This window comes from Salvelinus fontinalis, chromosome 14, assembly GCF_029448725.1.
Source record: "Salvelinus fontinalis isolate EN_2023a chromosome 14, ASM2944872v1, whole genome shotgun sequence".
NCBI lineage: Eukaryota > Metazoa > Chordata > Actinopteri > Salmoniformes > Salmonidae > Salvelinus > Salvelinus fontinalis.
The window spans coordinates 16,424,542-16,451,878 of record NC_074678.1 but is presented as its reverse complement, the minus strand read 5'-3'; the positions used below and the strand labels follow the sequence as shown (position 1 = coordinate 16,451,878).

At 42.2% G+C, this 27,337-nt stretch overlaps 2 protein-coding genes across 2 annotated transcripts; both read left to right on the top strand.

The window, feature by feature from the left end:
- The first annotated feature begins 2,500 nt into the window (after positions 1 to 2,500).
- Positions 2,501 to 20,762, top strand: LOC129811141 (desmoglein-2.1-like). Its single transcript, XM_055862349.1, has 16 exons — positions 2,501 to 2,626; positions 3,443 to 3,598; positions 3,740 to 3,878; positions 4,280 to 4,449; positions 4,810 to 4,944; positions 8,468 to 8,653; positions 8,824 to 9,371; positions 10,808 to 10,950; positions 12,460 to 12,681; positions 14,748 to 14,993; positions 15,151 to 15,305; positions 16,744 to 16,983; positions 17,151 to 18,248; positions 18,360 to 18,510; positions 18,808 to 19,847; positions 19,962 to 20,762. Exons 1-16 carry the CDS (start codon positions 2,525 to 2,527, stop codon positions 20,760 to 20,762), a joined length of 5,532 nt encoding a protein of 1,843 aa, XP_055718324.1. The 5' UTR covers positions 2,501 to 2,524.
- A 1,995-nt stretch (positions 20,763 to 22,757) lies between these two features.
- On the top strand, positions 22,758 to 26,595 carry ttr (transthyretin (prealbumin, amyloidosis type I)). The gene is made up of 4 exons (XM_055944061.1): positions 22,758 to 22,912; positions 25,339 to 25,478; positions 25,640 to 25,775; positions 26,426 to 26,595. The coding sequence occupies exons 1-4, from the start codon at positions 22,847 to 22,849 to the stop codon at positions 26,531 to 26,533; spliced, it is 450 nt and encodes a 149-aa protein (XP_055800036.1). The 5' UTR covers positions 22,758 to 22,846; the 3' UTR covers positions 26,534 to 26,595.
- Positions 26,596 to 27,337: the final 742 nt, after the last annotated feature.

The following is a 27,337-nucleotide window of genomic DNA, read 5'->3' as shown; positions in this document are numbered from 1 at the left end:
AAGAGATCGAGTATATAAGAGGGTGTTGGAGCATTTGCCAAGTTATTTGACATCAGTGATTTTGCCATGAAGAGCCTTCAGTCCCCCTTTATAGTGTAACGACCCTGGGTTTATAAGCTCGGAAATAGACTCTGCAGCACGAGCATACTTTTGCGGAACAGTCATAGCGCGCCAGACCTCGGGCTAGAAGGTCGAGTGTTCGAGACCTGCTCCCGGCTGTTTCATTACAATATCAATCACTGATTGCATTGAGGGCCTTAAAGACAATGATCAGCACTACAACAGCGTTTTTATTCAACACTTTTAGAAATCATGAAACACGCTTCTCAACTTCTACTCGCACAATCTCCATCATTCAGCTGAGACAAGACCATCAGTCCAGTGAAACAAAAAAACGAGTTATATTATTATGATTTATGCTCTGATGTGTCTCGCAATTAATAGGCTACAACAACCGACCTATTACCCGTGTTATCATATAGCCTAGCTTGAGACCTTTTGAAATATAAGGGACTCTGGGAGGCCTATATGGAGAATATCAGAACTCTTATTATATATGAAAATAGGCAAATGCATGAAACAATATTTATTTCCAGTCTATAATAGCCTATCATTTAGGGGGATTTAATTTAATTGGTTAATAGAACTTTGCCCTATGCTTCTCCACCCATTCACTACAGTTAATTATTTGAACAACATTAAAAACAACATCTAAATATTGTAACTTTAACAGGATTCAAACCTCATACCCTGAATGTTCCATAGTTCCATACTTTACCTGCTAAGCTATCAGTCAGGTGAAACTACATGTCCAACATCCTAACTACACAACCAAAAATATGTGAACACCTGCTCGTCGAACATCTCATTTCAAAATCATGGTCATTAACATGGAGTTGGTCCCCCCTTTGCTGCTATAACAACCTCCAGTCTTCTGGGAAGGCTTTCCACTAGATGTTGGAACTTGCTTTCATTTAGCAACAAAAGCATTAGTTAGGTCGGGCACTGATGTTGGACGATTAGGCCTGGCTCATAGTCAGTGTTCCAATTAATCCTGAAGGTGTTTGAAGGGGTTGATGTCAGGGCTCTTTTCAGGCCAGTCAAGTTCTTCCATAGCGATGTCGACAAACCATTTCTGTATGGATCTCGCTTTCTGAATGGGGTCATTGTCATGCTGAAACAAACAGAAAAGGGCCTTCCCAAAAATTTTACCACAAAGTTGGCAGCACGAATCATCTAGAATGTCATTGTATGCTGTAGAGTTAAGATTTCCCTTCACTGGAACTAAAGGGCCTAGTCCAAACCATGAAATACAGCCCAGACCATTATTCCTCCTCCACCAAGCTTTACTGTTGGCATTATGCATTGGGGCAGGTAGTGTTCTCCTGGCATCCGCAAAATCCAGATTTGTCCGCCGGACTGCCAGATGGTGAAGAGTGATTCATCACTCTAGAGAACATGTTTCCACTGCTCCAGAGACCAATGGCAGCAAACTTTACAACACCCCAGTCGATGCTTGGAATTGCACATGGTGATCTTAGGCCTGTGTGCAGCTGATTGGCCATGGAAACCAATTTCATGAAGCTCCTGACGAACAGTTATTGTGCTAACGTTGCATCCAGAGGTAGTTTGGAACTCGATAGTGAGTGTTGCAACCGAGAACAAAAAAAATGTTTTGCTCCTAGACGTTTCTACTTCACAATAACAGCACTTACAGTTGACCGGGGCAGCTCTAGCAGGGCAGACATTTGACAAACTGACTTGTTGGAAAGGTAGCATCCTATGACGGTGCTACATTAAAAGTCACTGAGATCTTTAGTCAGGCCATTCTACTGCCAATGTTTGTCTATGAAGATTGCATGGCATTGTGCTCTATTTTATACACTTGTCAGCAACGAGTGTGGCTGAATAACCTTATCCACTACTTTGAAGGGGTGTCCACATACTTTTGTATATAGTGTATTTGTAAGTACTGTGTCCAGTAGAGGTCGGTGTTTGAAAGCAGTTTGGAATTGATGAAAGAACCGGAACCACTGCGAAATCAGTGAGATCTCACATTTTGCAACACATGCCTCAGAACTCCGGTATCAAACATAACATCACTACCTGCAGGCTTAATGCAGCCTGTAAACAGACCACTGCGCAGGGTGTAAAACTAGGCCCTCAAAGAAAGGTCACATGATATATGTAATGTATTGTCATATAGAGTTTGATATTACACTGTGAAATACGCAAATAAGGTAGAATAAATTCTAAAGTTTACTTGTATGTTCACTGTATCTAAAATTCAAAAGTTGAGTGAACATACAATTAAACTTGAGAATATATGTTGGTTCAGCTATATAGTCCAAAATGTTCAGCAAACTCACAATTCTATTGCAGCTGGTTGCCTTACAATTGTATGTTGAATCAACTCTTCTTCTTTTTTTATAGTGTACACAGACGTTAACTGGATAAGATTACCTGTAACTCTGAATGTGCTCTTTTGATATTCCAGGTTATCAGTGCTGATGCAGAAGCAGAGATGCGAAGAAAGAATCTCAGGAGACAGAAGAGAGAATGGATCCTGCCTCCTGCCAAAATCTACGAGAATACCGACTACACACAAAGAGAGTACATTGCCAAGGTCTGCTAAACTAAGACACCAAGCAAAACCTGACTAATCATAATGACTACTGAAATAAGCTGAAATCCGCATAAAGTAAAACTGCGCCACTGTTCACCCCAGCAGATTTTTTTTTTTTAGCTGTACTTGATTCTACTTGCCTGGCTGGCACAATGGAATCAATTTAATAGTCCCAAAAGTGCAAACTAACCCCACCCGTCTGGCACCCCAGGCAGGCTCAATAAAATCTTTGAAAGAATACAACCACTATTTAAAACTCAGGTCTGTTCTGTGGATGGCATGAGAAACTAAAGGCTTGGCGGAATGAAACCAGGATCAGGGTTCTAACACATGGCTGCCAGAATGGCATTGGTAGGCAAGGCTGATGAGCAGAAGTCTTGGCATTGTGTTCACTTGGTTCATGTGAGAAAAAGAGGCAGAGATTCAGGTTACCAGCCTGTTTCATCTAGAGAGACATAGAAGTTGATTGTTGTGATGCTTATTTGGATGCAAATAAGCAGTTGGGCATAATCCTTAAATTGTGAGTCACTCCAACCTGGCAGAAGTGGTTTGAGTCCTATGTAATTTTAACCCATGATAAACAACTATACTGACAACATAGATACATATAATTAGATGAAATACATGTCATTAGAAATAATTAATTTAGGCATGTAACAAACATGTTTTTAAGACGTCAGGCCATAATAGAAACAGAACATCATTAATGTACATTTTTAAATGTATGGATCATTGAGGAACTCCACAAGTTATATTCAGGTATGATTATCCCTTTGTCTCTGTTTCCCTATGTTTGAATGTAATTTGTTTGTTCAGATCCGCTCTGATAAGGACAAAGAGGCGAAGGTGGAGTATTACCTGGCAGGGAAGGGGGCTGACAAACCCCCCTTTAACCTCTTTATTGTCAACCCCGAGAATGGCTTTGTACGCATCACTGGCATCCTGGACCGGGAGAAATGCCCCATGTACAACGTGAGTCTCCTTGACGTTATAAAGTTGTCATCTATAAGAATTAGATGACAGTTATGACTGCAGCTTATAAGGTGTTTGTTAATATGTAACTGAAACAATATAACCCATATATATATTTTGTATTTTTTTTCCCCGTCCCAGTTGACTGGAGTGGCCAGGTACAGAAACGGGACCTTGGCGGAAGCAAATATTCCTCTGCAGATTCATGTCGTTGATCTGAACGATAACTCACCTTACTTTGAGCTGCACTCTGGATCCATCGCAGAGTCCAGTAAAGCAGGTACATGACATTTTTTTAATTGTCACATACACCTGATAAGTGCAGTGAAATGTGTTGTTTTACAGGGTCAGCCATAGTAGTACAGCACCCCTGGAGAAGATTATAGTTAAGTGCCTTGCTCAAGAGCACATTGACATTTTACACCTTGTCGGCTCGGGTATTTGAACCAGCAACCTTTCAGTTACTAGCCCAACACTCAAACTGCTAGACTACGTGCCGCCAAATGCCCTCATAAGACAGATACCCTCTTCTCATTGGTGCTGCACAATCAGATTGGACATCATCCGATGTACCACACACTGTTTAACAAATCCAGAAACACATAGAGGCTGCCTCTTGCCTTTGGAATAACATGTCTCACAATGTCCTCTCCCATTGCCCCCTGCCCTGTGAAACATCAGGCACAGAAATCATGCAGATCATTGGGAAAGATGACGATCAGGAGGGGAGCATCAACTCTAAGATCCATTACAAGATCCTCAGCCAGAAACCAGCAGGGTCCGGAGCCATGTTCGCCATCGATGAAAATACAGGGAAACTCTTCGTCAAGGATGCCACACTGGACAGAGAGGTACACTTGATGAGGCCTTGACAGCCCTACAAACTGTCTGTATCAGTGGAGGCTGCTGAGGGGAGAACGGCTCATAATAATGGCCGGAACGGAGCAAATGGAATGGCATCTGGAAACCATGTTTGATGTATTTGATACCATTCCACTGATGACACTCCAGTCATTACCACGAGCTCGTTCTCCCTAATTAAGGTGCCATAAACCTCCTGTGGTCTGTATGGTATTTTCAGACTATTTGGTAGTCAGAAGAGTCAAGTGTATACCAGGCAAGCTCAATCAAAAGCAGCTAAAATACGAAGTGAACCAAGGTCTGATGTGAAATACCAGTATATAAAAGTCTCTTTGCTCTATCTTTTCTAGACTCACGATTCGTACACTATAATCATCCAAGGGGCAGATATGGGCGGGGCAGCTGGAGGCAACACGGGAACAGGAACTGTGGAAATAAAGGTCCTGGACATCAATGACAACATCCCCACACTGGAGAAGGGGCAGGTAAAAGATACAGCCTAGGTTTCAACCTTTCCTGAGATTTTTTTACACACTGTGTTTTCCATGCCAGTGGGTCACAATCTGGGAATGATATTAATGAATAATAATACATGTTTATAATACATTTTCTCATTTTACTGAGGTTATCCTTCAAATACATACAGTGCCTATAGAAAGTCTACACCCCCTTGAACTTCTAAAAATATTTTGTTGCGTTACAAAGTGGGATTAAAATTGATTTATTTGTATTTTTTTTGTCTACAATCTACACAAAATACATGTCAATAGTGGAAGAAAACTATTTTTTTTTTTAGATTAATGGAAAATAAAACTAATATATTTTGATTACCTAAGTATTCACCACAATGAGTCAATACATGATAGAAACACCATTGGCAGTGATTACAGCTGTGCGTTTTCTTGGGTAAGTCTTATAAGAGTGTTGCAACCTGTATTGTGCAATATGGTACACTTTCATGTCTTGCCATAGATTTTCAAGCAGATAAGTCAAAAATGTAACTTGGCCACTAAGGAACTTTCTGTCTTCTTGGTAAGCAATTCCCGTGTAGATTTGGCTAGGTTATTGTTCTGCTGAAGGTGAATTCCTCTCCCAGTGTCTGGTGTAAAGCAGACTAAAGTAGGCTTTCCTCTAGGATTTTACCTGTGCTTAGCTCCATTACATTTCATCCTGAAAAACTCTCCAGATGTCAAGCATACCCATACCATGATGCAGCCACCACCATGCTTGAAAATAAGGAGGCAGTTACTCAGTGATGTGTTGTGTTGGATTTGCATCAAACATAAGGCTTTGCATTTTTTATTTTTTTTGTATTATTACTTTAGTGTCTTGTTGCATACAGATGCATGTTTTGGAATATTTGTATTTTGTATTCTTCTTCACTCTGTCATTTAGGTAATTATTGTGGTCACTACAATGTTGTTGATCCATTCATCAGTTTTCTCCCATCTCAGCCATTGAACTCTGTAGCTGTTTTAAAATCACCAATGGCCTGACATCCCTAAGCAGTTTCCTTCCTGTCTTGCAGCTCAGTTTAGAGGGATGACTGCATCTTTGGTGTGTCTGGGTGGTTTAATAGATTATACACAGTATCATTATTAACTTGACCATGCTTAAACATATATTCAATGTCTGATTTGTTATTGTTACCCATCTATCAATCACTGCCCTTCTTTATGAGGCTTTCGGAAATCTCCCTGGTCTTCGTAGTTGAATCTGTGCTTGAAATTCAATACTTGACTGAGGGACCTTACATATATGGGGGAGAGAGGACGGGGTAGTCATTCAAAAATCATGTCAACTCCTATTATTTCACACAGAGTGCGTCCATGTAAGTTATGTGATTTGTTAAGCCAAATTTTTCAGTGGTGGAAAAAGTACCCAATTATCATACTTTTTTTTTTTTTTTTTTTTTCTCCCCAATTTTCGTGGTATTCAATCGCTAGTAATTACTATCTTGTCTCATCGCTACAACTCCCGTACGGGCTCGGGAGAGACGAAGGTCGAAAGCCATGCGTCCTCCGAAGCACAACCCAACCTAGCCGCACTGCTTCTTTAACACAGCGCGCCTCCAACCCGGAAGCCAGCCGCACCAATGTGTCGGAGGAAACACCGTGCACCTGGCCCCCTTGGTTAGCGCGCACTGCGCCCGGCCCGCCACAGGAGTCGCTGGAGCGCGATGAGACAAGGATATCCCTACCGGCCAAACCCACCCTAACCCGGACGACGCTAGCCCAATTGTGCGTCGCCCCACGGACCTCCTGGTCGCGGCCGGCTGCGACAGAGCCTGGGCGCGAACCCAGAGACTCTGGTGGCGCCCTAGACCACTGCGCCACCCGGGAGGCCCCCAATTATCATACTTGAGTAAAAGTATAGACACGTTTCTAGAAAGTTACTCAAGTAAAAGTGAAAGTCAGCCAATAAAATACTACTTGAGTAAAAGTCTAAAAGTATTTGGTTTTAAATATACTTAAGTATCAAAAGTAAATGGAATTGCTAAAATATATTTAAGGATCAAAAGTAAAAGTATAAATAATTTAAAATTCCTTATATTAACCAAAGCAGATGGCACCATTTTCTTGTTTTAAAAATTGACAGACAGCCAGGGGCACACTACAACACTCTGATATTATTTACAGACAGCTAGGGGCACACTACAACACTCTGATATTATTTACAGACAGCCAGGGGCACACTACAACACTCTGATATTATTTACAGACAGCCACGGGCACACTACAACACTCTGATATTATTTACAGACAGCCAGGGGCACACTACAACACTCTGATATTATTTACAGACAGCTAGGGGCACACTACAACACTCTGATATTATTTACAGACAGCCAGGGGCACACTACAACACTCTGATATTATTTACAGACAGCCAGGGGCACACTACAACACTCTGATATTATTTACAGACAGCCAGAGGCACATTACAACACTCTGATATTATTTACAGACAGCCAGGGGCACACTACAACACTCTGATATTATTTACAGATAGCCAGGGGCACACTACAACACTCTGATATTATTTACAGACAGCCAGGGGCACACTCCAACACTCTGATATTATTTACAGACAGCCAGGGGCACACTACAACACTCTGATATTATTTACAGACAGCCAGGGGCACACTACAACACTCTGATATTATTTACAGACAGCCAGGGGCACACTACAACACTCTGATATTATTTACAGACAGCTAGGGGCACACTACAACACTCTGATATTATTTACAGACAGCCAGGGGCACACTACAACACTCTGATATTATTTACAAAAGATGCATTTGTGTTTAGTGAATCCACCTGCCCAGAGGCAGTAGGGATGATCACGTGTTCTCTTGATAAACGTGTGAATTTGACAATTTTCCTGTCCTGGTAAGCATTCAAAATGTAACGAGTACTCTGGGTTGTCAGGGAAAATGTATAAAGTACAATATTTTCATTAGGAATGTAGTGAAGTAAAAGTTGTAAAAAATATAAATAGTAAAGTAAAGTACAGATACCCCCAAAAAACTACTTAAGTAGTACTTTCAAGAATTTCTACTTAAGTACTTTACACCACTGCAAATTTTACTTCTGAACTCATTTAGGCTTGCCTAAACAAAGGGGGTGAATACTTATGCACCGACTATATTTTAGTTATTACATTTGTATTACATTTGTAGAATTTTGTTTTCAGTTTGACATGAGTATTTTGTTTAGATCAATGACAAATTAAAATTAAATATATTTCAATTCCACTTTGTAACGCAACAAAATGTGAAAAAAAGGTCAACGGGGTCTAGACTTTCTATAGGACTGTATCTGGCTGCCATTCAGCTAGCACAATCAGATGTCAAACTATAGCTTGTCATTTATATTTGTACTGTACCATTGTAACGTGGGGGATTAAACAATAAAGGGACCTCAGCCTGTTACCTATGGCAGAAACATACTGTATAACATAGTGTATATTTGTTGAGACTGATCCCTGCCATTGTTCTGTCAGTATGCAGGGAAAGTTGACGAGAACATTGCTGATGTCATTGTGATGAGGATCAAAACAGTGGACAGAGATCTAGAACACACAGATAACTGGCGGGCCGTCTTTCACATCGCCCAAGGCAACGAGGACGGACTCTTCTCCATCGAGACGGACCAAGACACCAACGAAGGCATTCTGAAGCTGATCAAGGTATGACTGGACTCTGAGACCTCACTCAATGTTGTTTGGACATTTTGAGCTTATGTTATCTGACTATTTGCACATATGGTTTGAGTTGTCAAACTCAGTTCTGTAGATGCCTATTGATGCAGTATGTCTAAGAGTTTACTCTATTTTTTCCTCATCTCAAACCCACACAGGCAGTAGATTTCGAGGAAGTCCAGAAATTAGAACTTGGAATAGTCATTGAGAACGTAGCTCCTCTTGTTGTAGGGAGTGCTGCAGCGATGGATGTGGATGTTTATGCTGGGGAGGGGGGAGGGCCGGGAGCTGGAACTGGAGATGGGGCTGGAGCTGGGGCAGGGGCAGGTGCTGGAGCAGGGGCTGGAGTTGGTGTTGATGTAGGAGTGGATGTTGGGGGAGATGTGGGAGTGAATGCAGGGGTGGATGTGAACGTAGATGCTGGAGCTGGGCCCGGGGTAGGTGTTGGGGCTGGGGTTAAACCAGGAGTTGGGCCTGGGGTTAAGCCTGATCCCAATGGGAAGCCAAAACCAAAGCCAAAGCCTAAAGGGGGGAAGAATTACCCGATTTCGATCGCAGTTAACAACATGCCGGAAGGTCCAGCATTTAAGCCCAGCACCAAGCTTGTGCCTGTCTCTGAGGATCCCAACAAAATGCCGAAGGATGGAGTGATCGCCTCGTACCCTGCTGTGGACGGAGATACAGGGGAGCCTGCTGAGGACGTCAGGTTAGTGGGCTGACCAAGGAAACGACCATAAACGGGTAAAATTATCAGTCTGGTGATCAACAGTAATTTAATAGCTAAGATGCCAAAAACATAAGAGGGTGATTCCTCACAAAAGTAAAACAAAAAAATACCATGTTTTTGAGGATTTTCACTAAATGTAATCTATAGACGGGTCCTTTGGAGGAAAGATTGTTGACATATATTTGACATTTGCATCTTAAAGCATAACTGAGAAATAATTCATTTAAATATGACATTTTGTGACATTTCGGCCTTACCCGGGCCTCTTTGAGACTCCATGTTGTAGGTGTTACAAAGCTAAAGTTGGTGTAGTATTTTGATTTCAATTACATATTTCTTACATACATTTATAATATTGAAAATATAACATTTTGATTTGGCAAATGTTTCTATACATTGTTTAACATAATACTCTATGGGCATATCAAAGTTCCAGAGTGGGATCACTGTTAGTTTTAACGTTATGGCCCATTTTATACAGAGATATTGGAAAAGTAGGCATAGTTGGCAGTGTACCCAATCACATCCCCCCTTTTACTTGTATCATTGCACATCCTGCAAATAACTAGCAAAGGGTGACCATTTGTAACCCTTTTCACGTTCACTCTGTTAGAAATGCTTACAAATTAGGTCATAACACTAAAAATAGCAGAGATCCCACTTTGATATGCCTGTAGATTATATTATGTTCAACAATATATTGACACATTTGCAAAATCAAAAATGGTATATTTTCAATATTCATGTTAATATTTGTCAATATTCATAAATGTGTGTAGGAATTGTTTTTAAATGTGTATATTTTTTTATTTAACCTTTATTTAACTAGGCAAGTCAGTTAAGAACAAATTCTTATTTACAATGACGGCCTACCAGGGAACAGTGGGTTAACTGCCTTGTTCAGGGGCACAATGACAGATTTTTACCTTGTCAGCTCGAGGATTTGATCCAGCAACCTTCCGGTTCGCTCTAACCACTAGGCTACCTGCCCAGTGGCCTTCGATCCAGCAACCTTCCGGTTACTGGCCCAACGTTCTAAGCACTACAGGCTACCTGTAGTAGTAATTTGGAAATCAAATTACTACTACACAATTACAGAGCAAGCGGTAAAGATTCATATGACACCAACTTTTGCTTTGTACAGTAACATGTACAGATTAAACATTAGTGTCTTTTTACAAATATTCCAACTTCAATTAATTATTTACACTTTAAGATACAAATGTCAAATATCTGTCTACAATCCTTTCTCCAAAGGACCGTTAGCCTAAAATAATTTAGTGGTGAAAAGCCAAAAAATTTGTAATTTCTGTTCTTGTTTCATGAGGAATCGAGTTAGTGACATATTCAGACTCTTAATGCATCTGTAAGTTGTCTTCTTAAAATTAATCCATATTCCTTACTGCATTTTACAGGTATGCCAAAGCCTATGACCCAGACAACTGGGTGACCATCGATGACAAGACAGCTGAGATAAGACTTATCAAGACGCCAGATCGAGAGTCTAAGTTCTTGGTGAATGGGACATACTTTGCCAAGATACTCGTCATTACCCAAGGTACTGTAAGATACTTTAGCGTCTAGCTAGGGCTTAATACAGAAATTGACTATCATCTTCATTCTTCTACATTAATGTGAAAGTTAGCCTGTTAGAAATTAGCCTCAACAGTAACTGTCATAAATACTTCTCATAATTAAAAATGATCTTCTTGTGCTGTTGGCCCCGGGCCTTGCCATTGAGTTTCTAATCTAATACATCTGGGTGTGTTGCTCAACTCTCATCTTCCCTTAACAAGTTCAATGTTTATGAGAGCGGGTGGAAATATTTGCCGGAGATAATTAATCTTGGAAAAAGCACAGCAGAGACAGGTCCTTTTAGACAGCTTAACTATTCAGGGTGTAGGCTCATTGCTCAACTAAGGGAATCAAATGTGATGACGATGGAGAGATGCCTGTCAAAAACAACAGCATGAAGCAACACGTCTATCCATCAGAACTGAAAACTAATCAGAGTTTATCCAGAAAATAAAAATGGATAGATACAATGCCTTCATAAAGTAGTCAGACCCCTTGACTTTTTCCACATTTTGTTACGTTTCAGCCTTATTCTAAAATGGATTCGATAAAATTTTAAAAATCCTCAGCAATCTACTCACAATACCCGATAATGACAAAGCAAACAGGTTTAGATTTGTTTTCAAATTGATTAAAATAAAATAAACAGAAATACCCTATTTACATAAGTAAATAGACCCTTTTCTATGAGACTCGAAATTGAGCTCAGGTGCATCTTGTTGCCATTGATCATCCTTGAGATGTTTCTACAATTTAATTGGAGTCCACCTGTGGTATAGTCAATTGATTGGACATGATTTGGAAAGGCACACACCTGTCTATATAAGTTTCAACAGTAGACAGTGCATGTCAGAGCATAAACCAAGCCATGAGGTCAAAGGAATTGTCCGTAGAGCTCCGAGACAGGACTGTGTCAAGGCACAAGGGGAAGGGAACCAAAACATTTCTGCATGTATTGACTCAGGGGGTTCAATATTTATCTAATCAAGATACAGTATAGTGTTTTATTTTTCATTTATCTTTTACAAATGTTCGAATTTTTCTACTGACATTAGAGTATTTTATGTAGATTGTCGACAAAACATGACAATTAAATCCATTTTAATCCCACTTTGTAACACAAAATGTGGAAAAAGTAAAGGGATGTGAATACTTTCTGAAGGCACTGTAAACTAAAATGAAGGTCCCAGAGCTACACAAAAGGTGATATCTAGAACCATGCAGAATCCTTTCCACAGAGGGTTTAACATGGAACCCAAAAGCATTGTTCTTGGAACCAAAAAGGGCTCTCCTATAGGGACAGCCAAAGAACCCTTTTGGAACCATTATTTTCAAGCCAAAGTACTGTCCCTGCGGTAACACTTCACTCAATGCTGAAAGGTACAGTATAATGCAATATGATCCAGTTACAATGCATTATAAGACTTGTCATTAGTATGCCTGAAACTGTGGTCTATATGAGTTTGACTATGAAAACATCTATTGTTTACAGATATGCCCTCTAAGACAGCCACGGGCACCATAGCTATCCAGGTCCAAGACTACAACGACCACTGCCCCATGCTTACTACTACCTATGAGAGCGTGTGCTCGGGCAAACATACGGTCAACGCCACCGCGTTCGACGAGGATGTCTCGCCCAATGGAGCTCCGTTCACCTTCACCGTGGTGGCTGAGGGGACACGTGGCAAATGGGAAATAGAACACATCAATGGTAAGAACAGTACAGGAACATTTACTGTGCTTTCAGAACGTATTCACACCCATGGACTTTTCCACATTTTTTGGTGTTACTGCCTAAATTTAAAATGGATTAAATTGCCATTTTTTTGTCACTGGCCTGCACACAATACAGTATCCCATAATGTCAAAGTGGAATTATGTTTTTCTAAATTTGTACAAATGAATTAAACATTTAAAGCTGAAATGTATTGAGTCAATAAATACTCAACCAATTTGTTATGGCAAGCCTAAATAAATTCAGGGGTAAAAATGTGTTTAATAAGTGACATAATAAATTGCATGGACTCACTCCATGTGCAATAATATTGTTTAACATTATTTCTGAACGACTATCTCTGCACCACACATATACAATTAACTGTAAGGTCCCTCAGTCAAGCAGTGAATTTCAAACACAGATTCAACCACAAAGACCAGGGAGGTTTTCCAATGCCTCGCAAAGAAGGGCACCTATTGGTAGATGGGTAAAAAAAAGCAGACATTGAATAAGCCTTTGAGCATGGTGAAGTGATTAATTACACTTTGGATAGTGAATCAATACACCCAGTCACTATAAAGATACAGGCGTCCTTCCTTACAGAGAGGAAGGAAACCGCTCAGGGATTTCACCATGAGGCCAATAGTGACTTTGAAACATTTACAGAGTTTAATGGCTCTGATAGAAAAAAAACTGAGGATGGATCAACAACATTATAGTTGCTCCACAATACTAACCTAATTTTCAGAGTGAAAATAATAAAAATACAGAATACAGACAAATATTCCAAAACATGCATCCTGTTTGCAATAAGGCAATAAAGTAATACTGCAAAAAATGTGGTAAAGCAATTCAATCTTTGTCCTGAAAACAAAGTTGTTTGGCACGTCCAATACAACATATTACTGAGTACCACTCTCCATATTTTCAAGCATAGTGTTGGCTGCATCATGTTATGGGTATTCTTGTAATCGTTTGGGACTTGTGAGTTTTTCAGGATAAAAAATAAACGGAATAGAGCTAAGCACAGGCAAAATACTAGAGGAAAATCGGGTTCAGTCGGCTTTTTACTTTCCATACACTGGGAGATGAACTCACCTTTCAGCAGGACAATAACCTAAAACACAAGGCCAAATCTACATTAAAGTTGCATACTAAGAAGACAGTGAATGTTCCTGAGTGGCCGAGTTACAGTTTTGACTTCAATCTGCTTGAAAATCTATGGCTATTTATAAATAAATAAATAAAATTGTGCCATCTGGTTGGCTTAAAATAAGGAATAAGTATATTTTAGCAATTACATTTACTTTTGATACTTAAGTATATTTCAAACCAAATACTGTACTTAGACTTTTACTCAAGTAGTATTTTACTAGGTGACTTTCACTATTGAGTCATTTTCAATTAAGGTATCTTTACTTTTACTCAAGTATGACAATAGAGTACTTTTTCCACCACTATCAACAACCAATTTGACAGAGCTTGAAGAACTTTGAAAATAACAAATGGGCAAATATTGTGCAATCCAGGTGTACAACGCTCTAAGAGACTTACCCAGAAAGCCTCAGTGGTAATCGCTGCCAAAGTTGATTCTAACATGTATTTTACTCAGGGGTGTGAATACTTATGTAAATGAGATCTGTATTTCATTTAAATCCATTTTAAAAACATGTTTTCACTATGTCGATGTAGGGTATTGTGTGTAGATTGGTGGGAAAAAATTATTTAATCCATTTTGAATTCAGGCTGTAACAACAAGATGTGGAATAAGTCAAGGGTATGAATACTTTCTGAAGGCACTGTATACACTGTCCATTGTCAAACTGTTTCTCACTAGGAAGAGGAACTAGACAATGATGTTTCTGCCCCTTAACTGCTTGCACTAGCACTCAAACCCCTCAACCCCAAAATTATATTAAAACAAATTACATAAAAGTAAGAGCTTACCAACATAAATGAAGTTAATATGCACTGTAATGATGCAGTCAAACATTTCATCCATATTCATGGAGATTCATAGTATCCCTCTCTGTTTCTCTCCCTCTCCCTACATATCCTAGGCACGACGGCTGTCCTGCGATCTACTGAGGCGTTGTGGCCGGGTGAGTATGAGGTGAGGGTGGCGGTAGCAGACGAGCAGGGCCTGTCCTGCCCAGCACCACAGGTGTTCAAGGTGGAGGTATGTACCTGTTTGGAGGGGGAAGACTGTGACTCCAGGACTATCAGTTCACGCCAAAAGACCACCGACGCCAAAATTGGTACCCCTGCCATCGGACTGCTCATCTTAGCCAGCTGTGTTCTGCTACGTGAGTTGGGCTATGCAAAAGACACTCATATTTCACACACACACAGTCATGCCTCAGAAGTTTATTAGGAATACACGTCAGTTCACAGACAAAACACGTGCGCACACACACATTCATACTCACAATGAAGTGTGTCTCCTTGTCTCTGTGTTTGCAGTGGTACCTCTGCTGCTGCTGTTCTGTCAGTGTAGAGGAGCCTTCGCTGACCAGTTCACTGACCTGCCGTTCGATGCCAAGGAATACCTCATATCCTACCACACTGAGGGAAAGGGAGAGGATAAGGTGATGCCTTCAAGTTCCCATATTGACATTGTAACTATTTTGTCAGTTTATATGTCAGTTATGAGATGTATAGCTATTATATGTAAAATATTCACAATTACAAACATCAACATACTGTATGTGACATACATATTCAATGCTTTTACGTTAATACACTATATGGCCACTATATACACTGCTCGTCGAACATCTCATTCCAAAATCATGTGCATTAATATGGAGTTGGTCCCCCCCTTTGCTGCTATAACAGCCTCCACTCTTCTGGGAAGGCTTTCCACTAGATGTTGGAACATTGCTGAGGGGACTTGCTCCCATTCAGCCACAAGCATTAGTGAGGTTGGGCACTGATGTTGGGTGATTAGACCTGGCTTGCAGTCAGCGTTCTAATTCATCCCAAAGGTGTTCGATGGAGTTTAGGTCCAGGCAAGTCAAGTTCTTCCACACCGATCTTGACAAACCATTTCCTTATGGACCTCGCTTTGTGCACAGGGGCATTGTCATGCTGAACAGGAAAGGGCCTTCCCCAAACTGTTGCCACAAAGTTGGAAGGAATTGTCTAGAATGTACAGTAATTGTATGCTGTAGCGCTAAGATTTCCCTTCACTGGAACTAAGGGGCCTAGCCCGAACCATGAAAACAGGCCCAAATTATAGCCCTCCTCCACCAAACTTTACAGTTGGCACGTTCTCCTGACATCCACCAAACCCAGATTCATCCGTCGGTCTGCCAGATGGTGAAGTGTGATTCATCACTCCAGAGAACACGTTTCCACTGCTCCAGAGTCCAATGGCGGCAAACTTTACACCACTCCAGCCGACACTTGTCATTGCGCATGGTGATTTTAAGCTCCCAACAAACAGTTCTTGTGCTGACGTTGCTTCCAGAGGCAGTTTGGAACTCGTTAATGAGTGTCAAAAAGGTTTTTACACGCTATGCACTTCAACATTCAGCGGTCCTGTTCTGTGAGCTTGTGTGGTCTACCACTTTGCGGTTGAGCCACTGTTGTTCCTAGACGTTTCCACTTCACAATAACATCCTTTACAACTCTAGCAGGGCAGAAATATGATGAACTGAGGTGGCATCCTACGCTGAGCTCTTCAGTACAGGCTTTTCTACTGCCAATTCTTGTCAATGGAGATTGCATGGCTGTGTGCTTGATTTTATACACCTGTCAGCAACGGGTGTGGCTGAAATAGCCAAATCCAGTAATTTGAAGGAATGTCCACAAACTTTTATTGTACGTAAAATAGGTTATTTTAAGATTGTGTTGCATTCCTATGGTTATTTGAGATGTATTTACATGTCGGTTTGATTGTCTATTTGTTTTTGTTTTGTTGTGTAGGAGGTGCCCCTACTCAGTATTCCTACAACTGTAACTGATGGAAGGGCTGCACTAGGAACAGGATCAATTCAGCCAGCAAACATTGCCACAAAATCCTCACGTGATACTACAAACAATATACGTCAGAGCAGTGGGGTCTCCAGTGAGGACATGCATACACTGCGTCGGGAGCAGAGCCACAGGCCCATGGGTATGGAGATAGACTACACCTATGGATTCCAGAATGGTGGAGGCTTTGAGGCTAGTATGGGGCTAGGAAGCAGCACCATGCATTCCAGATACGCCACACACACCTCACATGTCAAACAAGACATCTATGAGGACATGGCACTCCCATGTGCTTTCCTGGATGGCTACTACTCACAGGTAAATGGTTGAACATCTTTGTTATGAGGGAAAATACTGTATTTCAATAATGCAGAAACTGTTGAAAATGTCTTATGTCCACATTTGATTTAGGTCCCCAACATATACAACATGTATATGTTGGGGACCACATATACGCACTAACATACAACATATACAACAATTAGGTCTCAAGCATGTACAATCTAAGTTCTGATCACAAAAAAAGGCACACGGTATGTCAAATGAGTCTATCTTATCCCCTCATGCAGAAAGTGGCATGTGCATCTCAGAACCCTCCACAGAAGGACAGTATGCTGTTGTATGACTACGAGGGCCAGGGCTCTCCTGTGGGCTCGGTGGGATGCTGCAGCCTCCTGGAATCTGACAACGACCTCCAGTTCCTCAATGACATGGGGCCAAAGTTCAAGACCCTGGCTGACATCTGCTCTCCTCCAAAACCTCAACCCAAACCTCAACCCAAACCCAGAATGGTGGAGCACATCTTCGAGCCAAAACACCCTGAAATCAAAAGAGAGAGCATCGTCACCGCCAGCAATGTCAACATCACCAAATCTTCCATTAGAAATGTCAATATCAACCCATCGTCCACCAGCACCAGCAGAGTCAATATCTCCCAAACACCTCCCACCAGTCCCCCTGCCACTGGAGTTAGTAACTTCTCTAACAGTCAGTCCGCCACTTTCCCACCGCCCCCTACCCAGACGATTCTGCTGCAGCAACAGCCTATGTACTACACCACCATGCAGCCCGTGGTGCAGCCCCTGATGCAACCCATACAGTATGTACTGGCTGATGGCGGCTCTACCACCAACCTAAAGCGTATGGTAGTGCTCAACGGGCCCCCTGTGTCTGGAAGCATGGGAAGTCTGGGAGGCCTTGTCATCCAAGGCAACAGGGTCATATCAGAGACCTCCACTAGCCCCAGTAGCCCAGGAAGCCCCACCATGCTGGGGCTGGGTAGTCCCAGAAGCCCTGGGTGGATCCAAGGCTCCCTACCCAGAGGTGGCCTGGGTGGTCTGTCTGTAGTGGGGCACAGCCCTGATGGTAACTATATTTACATGGAAAGGCAGGTTAATGTAAGTGGAGAGCCACAAGTGGGGTCTGGGGTCCCAGGTGTACCTTCTCAGGGCAGTTTGCCCAGGGGTGCGTTCCTGGTGAAGGAGGCTGCTCCCCCTCAGGGGGTTTTAGGCCTGGCAGCCCAGGGTGTGGGTGGGGGTGGTGGAGGTGTGTATGGCGTTATGCCAGGACACAACTTTACAAGGGTGAGGCAGGTTGGGGGTGGGCCTATTGGGGTTGGGCCAGCTGGAATGGGGCCAGGGAGGGTAGGGCAGATATTTATAGGATCGCAGGGACTCCCAATGTGGGTGCCACAGAGCCCCCCAGGGGGTCGCCGTGGACAGATGGAGGGGGCAGCGCCAACAGGTGAATCTCAACCAACTCCGGTTACTGTTGAAATTCCAGAGTCATTTGAGTCAGTGGCAGAGATTGAGAGGAAACTGGTGTTTGAGGGCCATAGTGAACCAGGTGAGCAAATAGAGGAGGAAGAGGAGGAAGAGGAAGGAGAGGAGGAGGAAGAAGAGGAACAGCAGGAGGAAGAGAACGAGGAGGAGGAAGAGGAGCCTTTAGAACAGACAAAAGAAACAGCTGTGACTGAGGAAGAACCCGTAACTTTAGCTTTGGCCTCAGAGCCATCAACAGAACAGGTTGAGCCATCTGAGTCACTGGAACACAAACTAACATACCAATCCATTGAGTCAAGCCATCCAACAGAGGAAGATGCATCAACTCAATTAAATGAAGTCTCTGGAGCTCTCGATGAAGAAGGCCTAGTTGACTCTGAGGACCAGCTGTCTGATGAGGATGTGTCCATGGTAGTCGAGGCCTCCTCAGAAGAAGCATCCATGTCCGAATCAGACATTATAGATTTAGTTGGTACAGATCAGCCAACCGAGGATGAAGACTTTATAGATCTAGTTGGTACAGATCAGTCAGCCGAGGAAGAAGACATTATAGATCTAGTTAGTACAGATCAGCCAGCCAAGGAAGAAGACATTATAGATCTAGTTGGTACAGATCAGCCAGCAGAGGAAGAAGACATTATAGATCTAGTTGGTACAGATCAGGGAACCGAGGAAGAATCAGCAGAACTGACTCTGGAGGAAGAAGTGGTTTCAGAATCGCAGGAAGTTGAGCTAACGGTGGATCCAGTCACTAACGGTCAACTACAGAAGGGTATTACTGAGACAGAAGAGATGATGGTATCAGAAGCACAGCAAGATCAGGTCACAGTTGATTACATCACTGATAGCCAAGAGGAGGGTACAGCTGAGGAGGAAATTATGTCACAGCTTCAGTTAGATGAGCTCACATTAGATAGACTAACAGATAACCAGGATGAGGAGGGGAAGGCACCTGAAGAAGTTTTCCTAAAATCAGAATTGCTCATAGCAGCTTACAGTGCACTTGATAGCCAAGAAGAAGAGGGTAGTCCTGAGGAGGAATTGGTGTCAGAGTTGCGGCAGAATCAGCCAATATCACATAGCGACACTGATGTCCAGGAGGAAGGAAGTCAGGGAGATGAGGCAGCGCTGAGTGCTCAGATAGGAGAGGTGGAGGAAAAGGTGGAGATGGAGGGAGAGGTGGAGTCTTCCCAGGTGACAGAGGAGGAGGTGGAGTCTTCCCAGGCGACAGAGGAGGAGGGAGAGGTGGAGTCTTCCCAGGCGACAGAGGAGGAGGTGGAGGGAGAGGTGGAGTCTTCCCAGGCGACAGAGGAGGTGGAGGGAGAGTTGGAGTCTTCCCAGGCGATAGAGGAGGAGGTGGAGGGAGAGGTGGAGTCTTCCCAGGCGACAGAGGAGGAGGAGGTGGAGGAAGAGATGGAGGGAGAGGTGGAGGGAGAGGTAGAGGGAGAGGTGGAGGGAGAGGTGGAGGGAGAGGTGGAGTCTTCCCAGGCGACAGAGGATACCTCTGTGGTACAGAGTGAAGCATTTGATGAGTCAGCACCAGAACAGGAGTACACAGAGGTAGATCAGGACATAGAGACATCAGAAGAGACTGGAACACTAGACTCAGAGAACATAGAGGACATACCAAGCCAGTTTACTACAGGCCTGATGCCAACATCAGGTGATGGAATGATAGAAAAGGGCACTGTTGTTAGGGAGAGCCAAGTTTCTGTTGATCAAGATTTATCTGGAGGCGCAGACTTAGTGACTGTGGAGGGTGAGGTGGAGTCTGTTGAACTAATGGCAGAAGAAGCAGTTTGTTCAGCCCTAAAGGCTACAGGTGATTTAGAGGAATCTGAAGAAGAGGATGACGAGGTGGGAGAGAGTCTGGTTACCTCTCGCCAAATCGCTGAAGTCAAAACACTAAGAGTAGAAGTAGACGATAGTGAGAATGTAGTAGGAGAGGAGATGGAGTCTGCTGTTGAGACAGTTGAGGAAGTAGAGGCTAGTGCTGACCAACAGACAGAGTCCACAGTAGCTACAGAAGAGGTTGAGTCCCCTAGCGAAGAATTGGCCGAGGAGCTAGAGGTGACCTCCTCAACACCAGAGGCTACAGGTGAGGCTATAAATGCAGTGGCAGGTGCAGCAGTGGATGATACAGTAGTGGAGGCTGCGGGTGAGACATCAGATGAGGCCGCAGGGGCGGCTGGTGGGTCAGATCAGGCCCCAAAGCCATTGGCTTCATCTTTCCGTAACAAATTCAGGATGGGCTCCAAGAAAGAATCTACTCCCAAGAGTCCAAAGAGTCCCACAGCAAAGTGCAAACAACAGTGAGAGCTCTTTGCACTCACAGCCATAATGTGGAGAGGACATTTTTGTATATATCTGACTTTGTTTATAGGTTTTGTTCATTGGTTTTGCGTCACAGGTTTATGTTTGTCAGTCATTGGTTTATCAATCATAGATCTTTTATGTAAAGGAGTATGTTGGGTCTTTCAGCTTTTGTGGTTCTGGTCAAAAGTAGTGCACTGTGGCGCAGTGGTCTAAGGCACTGCATCTCAGTGCAAGAGGCTTCACTACAGTCCCTGGTTCGAATCCAGGCTTTATCACATCTGGCTGTGATTGGGAGTCCCATAGGGAAATGCAGTATGTTTGGTCTTTTGGTTTTTGTGGTATGTGGTCTTATTTCAGCCTTTACTACAAAGTCAATGGGTGTCAGCTTTTTTCAAACAGAAACTACTTAAACATTGTTATTGTAAATCACAAGACAGAGTGGGGTATGTTTAGATATAAGACTGCGCTTGTATGGGGGAAAATACATGTGAAAAATAATACTTGTAATGTACAATTTATCCTGCATTATCATATACTATAGCACTGGGAATCACTACACAGATACCAACACCATTGTTTTTGTTAACGATGATGGAATGCCAACGATGGTTTAATGTTTGAAACTTCTGACGTTCAATGTTTTGTTTCCTTTTTTTAACAAATATAATAAATGAAATAAATTGTCTGAACATGCTTATTAAATAAATGTTTTGGTGGGAAAAAAAAGAATTATTAGTGCGTATTAATCTCTTTACAGCCAGTGGTTTCTCTCGGTTGTCAGTTCTAGCTCAATAAACTGCTGAGTGTGTATATGTCCCAAATGGCACCCTATTCCATTTGTAGTGCACTACTTTTGAAAAGTAGTTCACTATATAGGGTGCCGTTTGAGACAAACTGCCTGTGGTCTGTGGTTATCATAGGTGTCATAATAGATCATTAATATTTTGATTCCCCTCAGGGCAGTGAGAAGAGAAGCAGTAAAACAAACATGAAGAGACCTGCAGGGCGTCTTCACACACCACAAAACTCTCCAACCACGGGGGCCAACAGATACACTTCAACAGCACACGCACCTGTTACCACAGACTGTCCTGTTTTATATGGGAATACTCTGATAAAAAGGTCAAAAGTATACAGAAGAGTTTAACACCTATATACTAAACTTTTTTTTAAATCGGTGTGTCGGCCTCTGAACATTGCAACCTACTGAATATAGGCCTCCGCCGGTGGTTTATCACTAACCAACATGAGCTATAAATGCCTTGGCTCCATCTGCAGGCAAAATGTAAGAATATACTGTACCGTATGACAGTAGTTTGACACATTGCACTAAGCCTCTATCAATAGCCAATAGAGGAGAGGAAGTATTGGAACAGGAACATGTTATAAAATAACTTTGAAAAGTCAGGATTTATCTAGGGCCTTGTTTTCTTATTCATTCTTGAGGAGTCAATCTGTTGTCTTCAGGAAAGCATTTTTTACTTCAAGAGCTGAACTTGTACTTCTACTGTGTATGCTAGAGTATCCTCCAGAACCAGGGTGTAGATTTGTGTCGTATTTGAGATTGGTATGAAGTACTATGAATCTCTGTTTGGCAGCGATGTGTTTAGTGGTAAACAGCAGATACTTTTGATAACATTCTGCAATGTAATGTAATTTCACCTAATGACAGGTAAATCTGGGTCTGGGCATTGAGAGAACGTGGTTTGTAATTCTTTCTCCAGGTTAATTAAGGTGACATTTATATCCGCTGCTGGATTGGACCCATCCATTGTTGTTCCAGGTTAGACTAATCTGTAATCTCAGAAGACTGGCACCTACATTATCCTCTTACCAATCACATGTTTATAAGATGGCCACAAAGCATGATTTGTGTGTGAGAGTTACTGATTCCCTCATTATTGACTTAGTCAATAGATGCAGGCACCGGCCTCTCGTCAGGCACCGGGCGGGGGGGAGGGGGGTTCAGTGTATAAAGGTACCAGATAGGGGTGTGTTGCCCAATTCTATGCCAGTCAGTCAGTCAGTCAGTCTAAGTCTATAGGTTTGCCTGTGTTAGAGCCACCAACCAGTTTTTGCTCCAAATGGACAGTTCACTGCTCTGTGTGCTGCTAGCCACTGCTGTCCTACTCTGTAGCGCCGCCCCAGTGGTGAGTATGTTTGGGCATCTGTCTGTCTTTGTCAGGGCTCACTGCACCATTCAGTGTGGGCTTGTCAGGGCATGTTGTCAGAATGTTGTCAGGGCATATAACTGATAAACAATAACTGATAAGGTTTGTTAGCTGTGTAAACGTACAATATTAGATCATAAAAAGTAATTCCTAGAATATGAAACATTTGCGCAGTTGTTCGTGTTTGAAGTTGAGATATTAGATGCCAGTGTTGGGGAATACTGAACTACATATAGTTAAATTACTAGTTTAACTACATTTTGCAGTAGCAAAAAAAAACATTTTACTTTCTTGCCATGTAGAGGTGTAGCCAACTACTGGAACTACACACTACTTTTTTGGGCAAAAATAAAATAAAAGGTGAAGTAGACAATTTCTCTATTTTTCGCCATCAGACCTGCATAACTGTCACTTAAAACACAGTTTGTGGCCTCCCGGGTCCAGAGTCTCTGGGTTCGCCCCCAGGCTCTGTCGCAGCCGGCCGCGACCGGGAGGTCCGTGGGGCGACGCACAATTGGGCTAGCGTCGTCCAGGTTAGGGAGGGTTTGGCCGGTAGGGATTTCCTTGTCTCATCGCGCTCCAGCGACTCCTGTGGCGGGCTGGGCGCAGTGTGCGCTAAAGAAGGGGGCCAGGTGCACGGTGTTTCCTCCGGCTGGCTTCCGGGTTGGAGGCGCGCTGTGTTAAAGAAGCAGTGCGGCTTGGTTGGGTTGTGCCTCGGAGGACGCATGGCTTTCGACTTTCGTCTCTCCCGAGCCCGTACGGGAGTTGTAGCGATGAGACAAGATAGTAATTACCACGAAAATTGGGGAGAAAAGGGGATAAAAATTTATAATAAAAAAAGTTTAAAAAAACAAAACACAGTTTGTGTTTTAAATCAGCCAAATTACACATTCTGTTAACATCTGAGTCCAGAGTGATCTGTTCTTGCAATTTGTAGTGTATGATATTTCAAATTTAGATATAATTTACCACAAAATAGTTTAGATGTGAACTACTTTTACTTTTACACAGTAACTTTAGTTAAGTAAATTTTTCTTAAGAGTAGCTTAACTTCCTTCAGTGTGAAGTAATTGGTAGCTTGGTAAACTATATTTTCAAAGTAGCTTCCAACACTGTCAGATGCTATCAGCATCTTGGAGTGTGTGTGCGTGCGTGCATTACAGGCAGTAGTGTTTACCATCAGTGTGGGATGGAATGCAACGCGGTCAATGACCTCACATCACCACTTGTTCTCTCTGGTCCACATCCGCACTTTGACCTTCTTGTCCTCCAACTACACTGGAAATGACTAAAATTAGCTGGAAAAAGTAGTCCTCATTCTTTCCTCCCCCATTTTACATGGGAGCACTGGACAAAGTTCCTAGGCGTACCTACCATTTTCTATCCTCAAAATCCAAAGCTCAAACATTACATAATGGCAGTTTTGTAATGTCTAACTTCGTCAGATACTTTCATAATTAAAGTCAAGCCCATATTCCAAGCCTTCTGTTTCATGACTGGTTTTATCTCGTGATAGAACCAAATAAACAATATTAAGGCTGAGTGTCATGATTACAACTGGTTAAATGTTTCTAACCATTTCTATAGCTATTATTTGAACTCTACCAGCCTTGTCTGACCAATAGTGATGACAGAATGCATTACTGTAGGTTACTGTCTGTCTACTATGTATTTCTGACCCTGTTGGCAGAGTTGTCCCTTATTTCGTAAGATTGCAGTATAAATGCAGTATGCTGCAAATACAATATTACTGCAGTAATTTTGCAGTGCGACTGCAGTTTTTATTTAATTTATTTAACGAGGCAAGTCAGTTAAGAACAAATTCTTATTTACAATGACGGCCTAGGAACAGTGGGTTAACTGCCTTGTTCAGGGACAGAATTACACATTTTTACCTTGTCAGCTCAGGAATTCGATCTAGCAACCTTTTACTGGTTACCGGTTACTTTACCGGTTACTGACCCAACGCTCTACCCACTAGGCTACCTGCTACCCAGTAAACTGAAGTTATTCTGCAAAAATACCACAGTCAAATGCAGTTAGTGCACTTTCAAAACAGCATTTATTTTTTTGTAAGGGGTGTTGTGTCTGGCTGGCGTAGGCACATGGGTATGCTAATGCTGTGCACCATCTGATAGCCAAAAAGTAACACTGAACTTTTAACTGTGTCTGGCCAGCCATGGGTGTTTATATTTGTGTGGTCAGTCTTCCCAATGCCCAGGATGTTGTTTATAGTGTTTGTCTTTGTAAACTAGGTCCTGTGTTATGTGTATTGTTAGTTATGATTGTGTTGTGGTAAGTCTTGAATGACTGTGATACTGTGTGCATTGTGTGACGGTTGGTTTATGGTCCAGCCAGTTCATGGATTGTATTAGTTATAACCATGGTTGTGGTTTGTGGTCCAGGACAGGCACGGTGAGTCAGACACTCACTGCCCGTTAATGGTTAAGATTTTGGATGCGGTGAAGGGTGTACCAGCGGGCGCCGTGGCACTGAGTGTCTCCCGACGAGTCAATGGAGTGACCTGGGCACAGGTTGCTAGTGGGTACGTATGAGGATGCACCACTGTTTGGGCAATGTTGTTAACTGACTTATTTAAACTAATATAATATGCATTCAGAAAGATTTGTTAACCAATTTCATAATGAAATGTTATGATCCTAAGCTATAAAAAAAGTTTAACCTGTGACACCCTCTCTCTCTTAGAGTGACAGACTTGACAGGGGAGGTCCATAATCTGATCTCAGATCAGGACTTTCAGTCGGGGGTGTACCGAGTTGAGTTTGACACTAAGGCCTACTGGAAGTCTCAGGGAACCACGCCTTTCCACGAGACTGCTGAAGTGAGTACAATCACCAACCTTTAACCCTCTCACTGCTCTCAGAGACCTAGTACAAACTAAGGTTGTGTAGCATGATGTACTACAGTACACTCTTAGAAAAAAAGGTTCCAAAAAGGTTCCACGGCTGTCTCCAAAGGAAAACGCTTTTTGGTTCCATGTAGAATCTTGTGTACAACCTGAGTGTGTAGTAGGCCAGACAGTGGACATTTGTAACTCAGTAATGTGCCTAAAGACTAGATTACATCTAGAACTACACCAGTTTTACCCCATAGATAAAATATTCCTCACCATGGAAAGTTGACAAACCATAAACATTTGGACCTAAAAATCTGAGACAAAATAATTAAATGGTTAAAGGGAAAAGAAAATAACAGAATGTAACAATATCCCCCCTTCCATTATGAATTATATGAAAAGCCATGATGTGATTAAATTGCTTGTGACAGCACACTGGCTTTGACCTGTATCAATAGCTTTTTGTTTGCTACTCTACAATGTTGTTTGTCCTCAATGGAAAGAATTTGTCCTAAGTGGAAAGAGTTCATAGACCTAGTTGGACAAAAGTAAAATCGGTCTTCCTGGATGTCAGTCTGTGGGAGAGAATTCATAGAAGTAAAACAGCAGTACAAACTGATGTGCCGTGTGTACAGGTGGTGTTCGAGGCCCACGCGGAGGGACATCGTCACTACACTCTGGCCCTGTTGCTGAGTCCCTTCTCCTACACTACCACGGCTGTCGTGATGAAAGCACACGAGTGACAAACACACAACACAAAATACACACCTGACCAAGCTTAACAAATAAAGTGCAGGTAAACGACTGACTGAGCCTTCCTTTGTTTAACATACAATGCCACACACACTCATATTCCAGACATTCATCGTTGTCTTACTACACATAGCGTGACAACTGTCTGCACTGATATGCTGAAGGACGAGGGTCTCGGATGAGTACCAGCCGCTACTGTGTAAGTAAACTAAGGTAATGAATAGTGGTGCAGGTTAATCAATGGGTAGCGCATACCTAAAGGCTACAGCTACTGTATAATGCAACTTGTTAAGTACAGTTGAAGTTGGAAGTTTACATACACTTAGGTTGGAGTCATTAAAACTAATTTTTCAACGACTCCACAAATTTCTTGTTAAACAAACTATAGTTTTGGCAAGTCGGTTAGGACATGTACTTAATACATGACACAAGTCATTTTTCCAATAATTGCTTACAGACAGATTATTTCACTTATAATTCACTTTATCACAATTCCAGTGGGTCAGAAGTTTACATACACTAAGTTTACAGTGCCTTTTAACAGCTTGGAAAATTCCAGAAAATTATGTCATGGCTTTAGAAGCTTCTGATAGGCTAATTGACATCATTTGAGTCAATTGGAGGTGTACTTGTGGATGTGTTTCAATGCATACCTTCAAACTCAGTGCCTCTTTGCTTACATCATGGGAAAATCAAAAGAAATCAGCCAAGACCTGAGGAAAAAAAATTGTAGACCTCCACAAGTCTGGTTCATCCTTGGGAGCAATTTCCAAACGCCTGAAGGTACCACGTTC

Excerpts from the sequence above, each read along its gene's own strand:
- LOC129811141 (XM_055862349.1), top strand. The coding sequence starts at position 2,525 with ATGCGAAGAAAGAATCTCAGGAGACAGAAGAGAGAATGGATCCTGCCT. Across the intron at positions 12,682-14,747 it reads GGAAATAGAACACATCAATG|GCACGACGGCTGTCCTGCGA; the intron begins GTAAGAACAGTA and ends TACATATCCTAG. Across the intron at positions 15,306-16,743 it reads CAAGTTCCCATATTGACATT|AGCAGTGGGGTCTCCAGTGA; the intron begins GTAACTATTTTG and ends AATATACGTCAG.
- ttr (XM_055944061.1), top strand. The coding sequence starts at position 22,847 with ATGGACAGTTCACTGCTCTGTGTGCTGCTAGCCACTGCTGTCCTACTC. Across the intron at positions 22,913-25,338 it reads TCTGTAGCGCCGCCCCAGTG|GACAGGCACGGTGAGTCAGA; the intron begins GTGAGTATGTTT and ends TTTGTGGTCCAG. Across the intron at positions 25,776-26,425 it reads CTTTCCACGAGACTGCTGAA|GTGGTGTTCGAGGCCCACGC; the intron begins GTGAGTACAATC and ends CCGTGTGTACAG.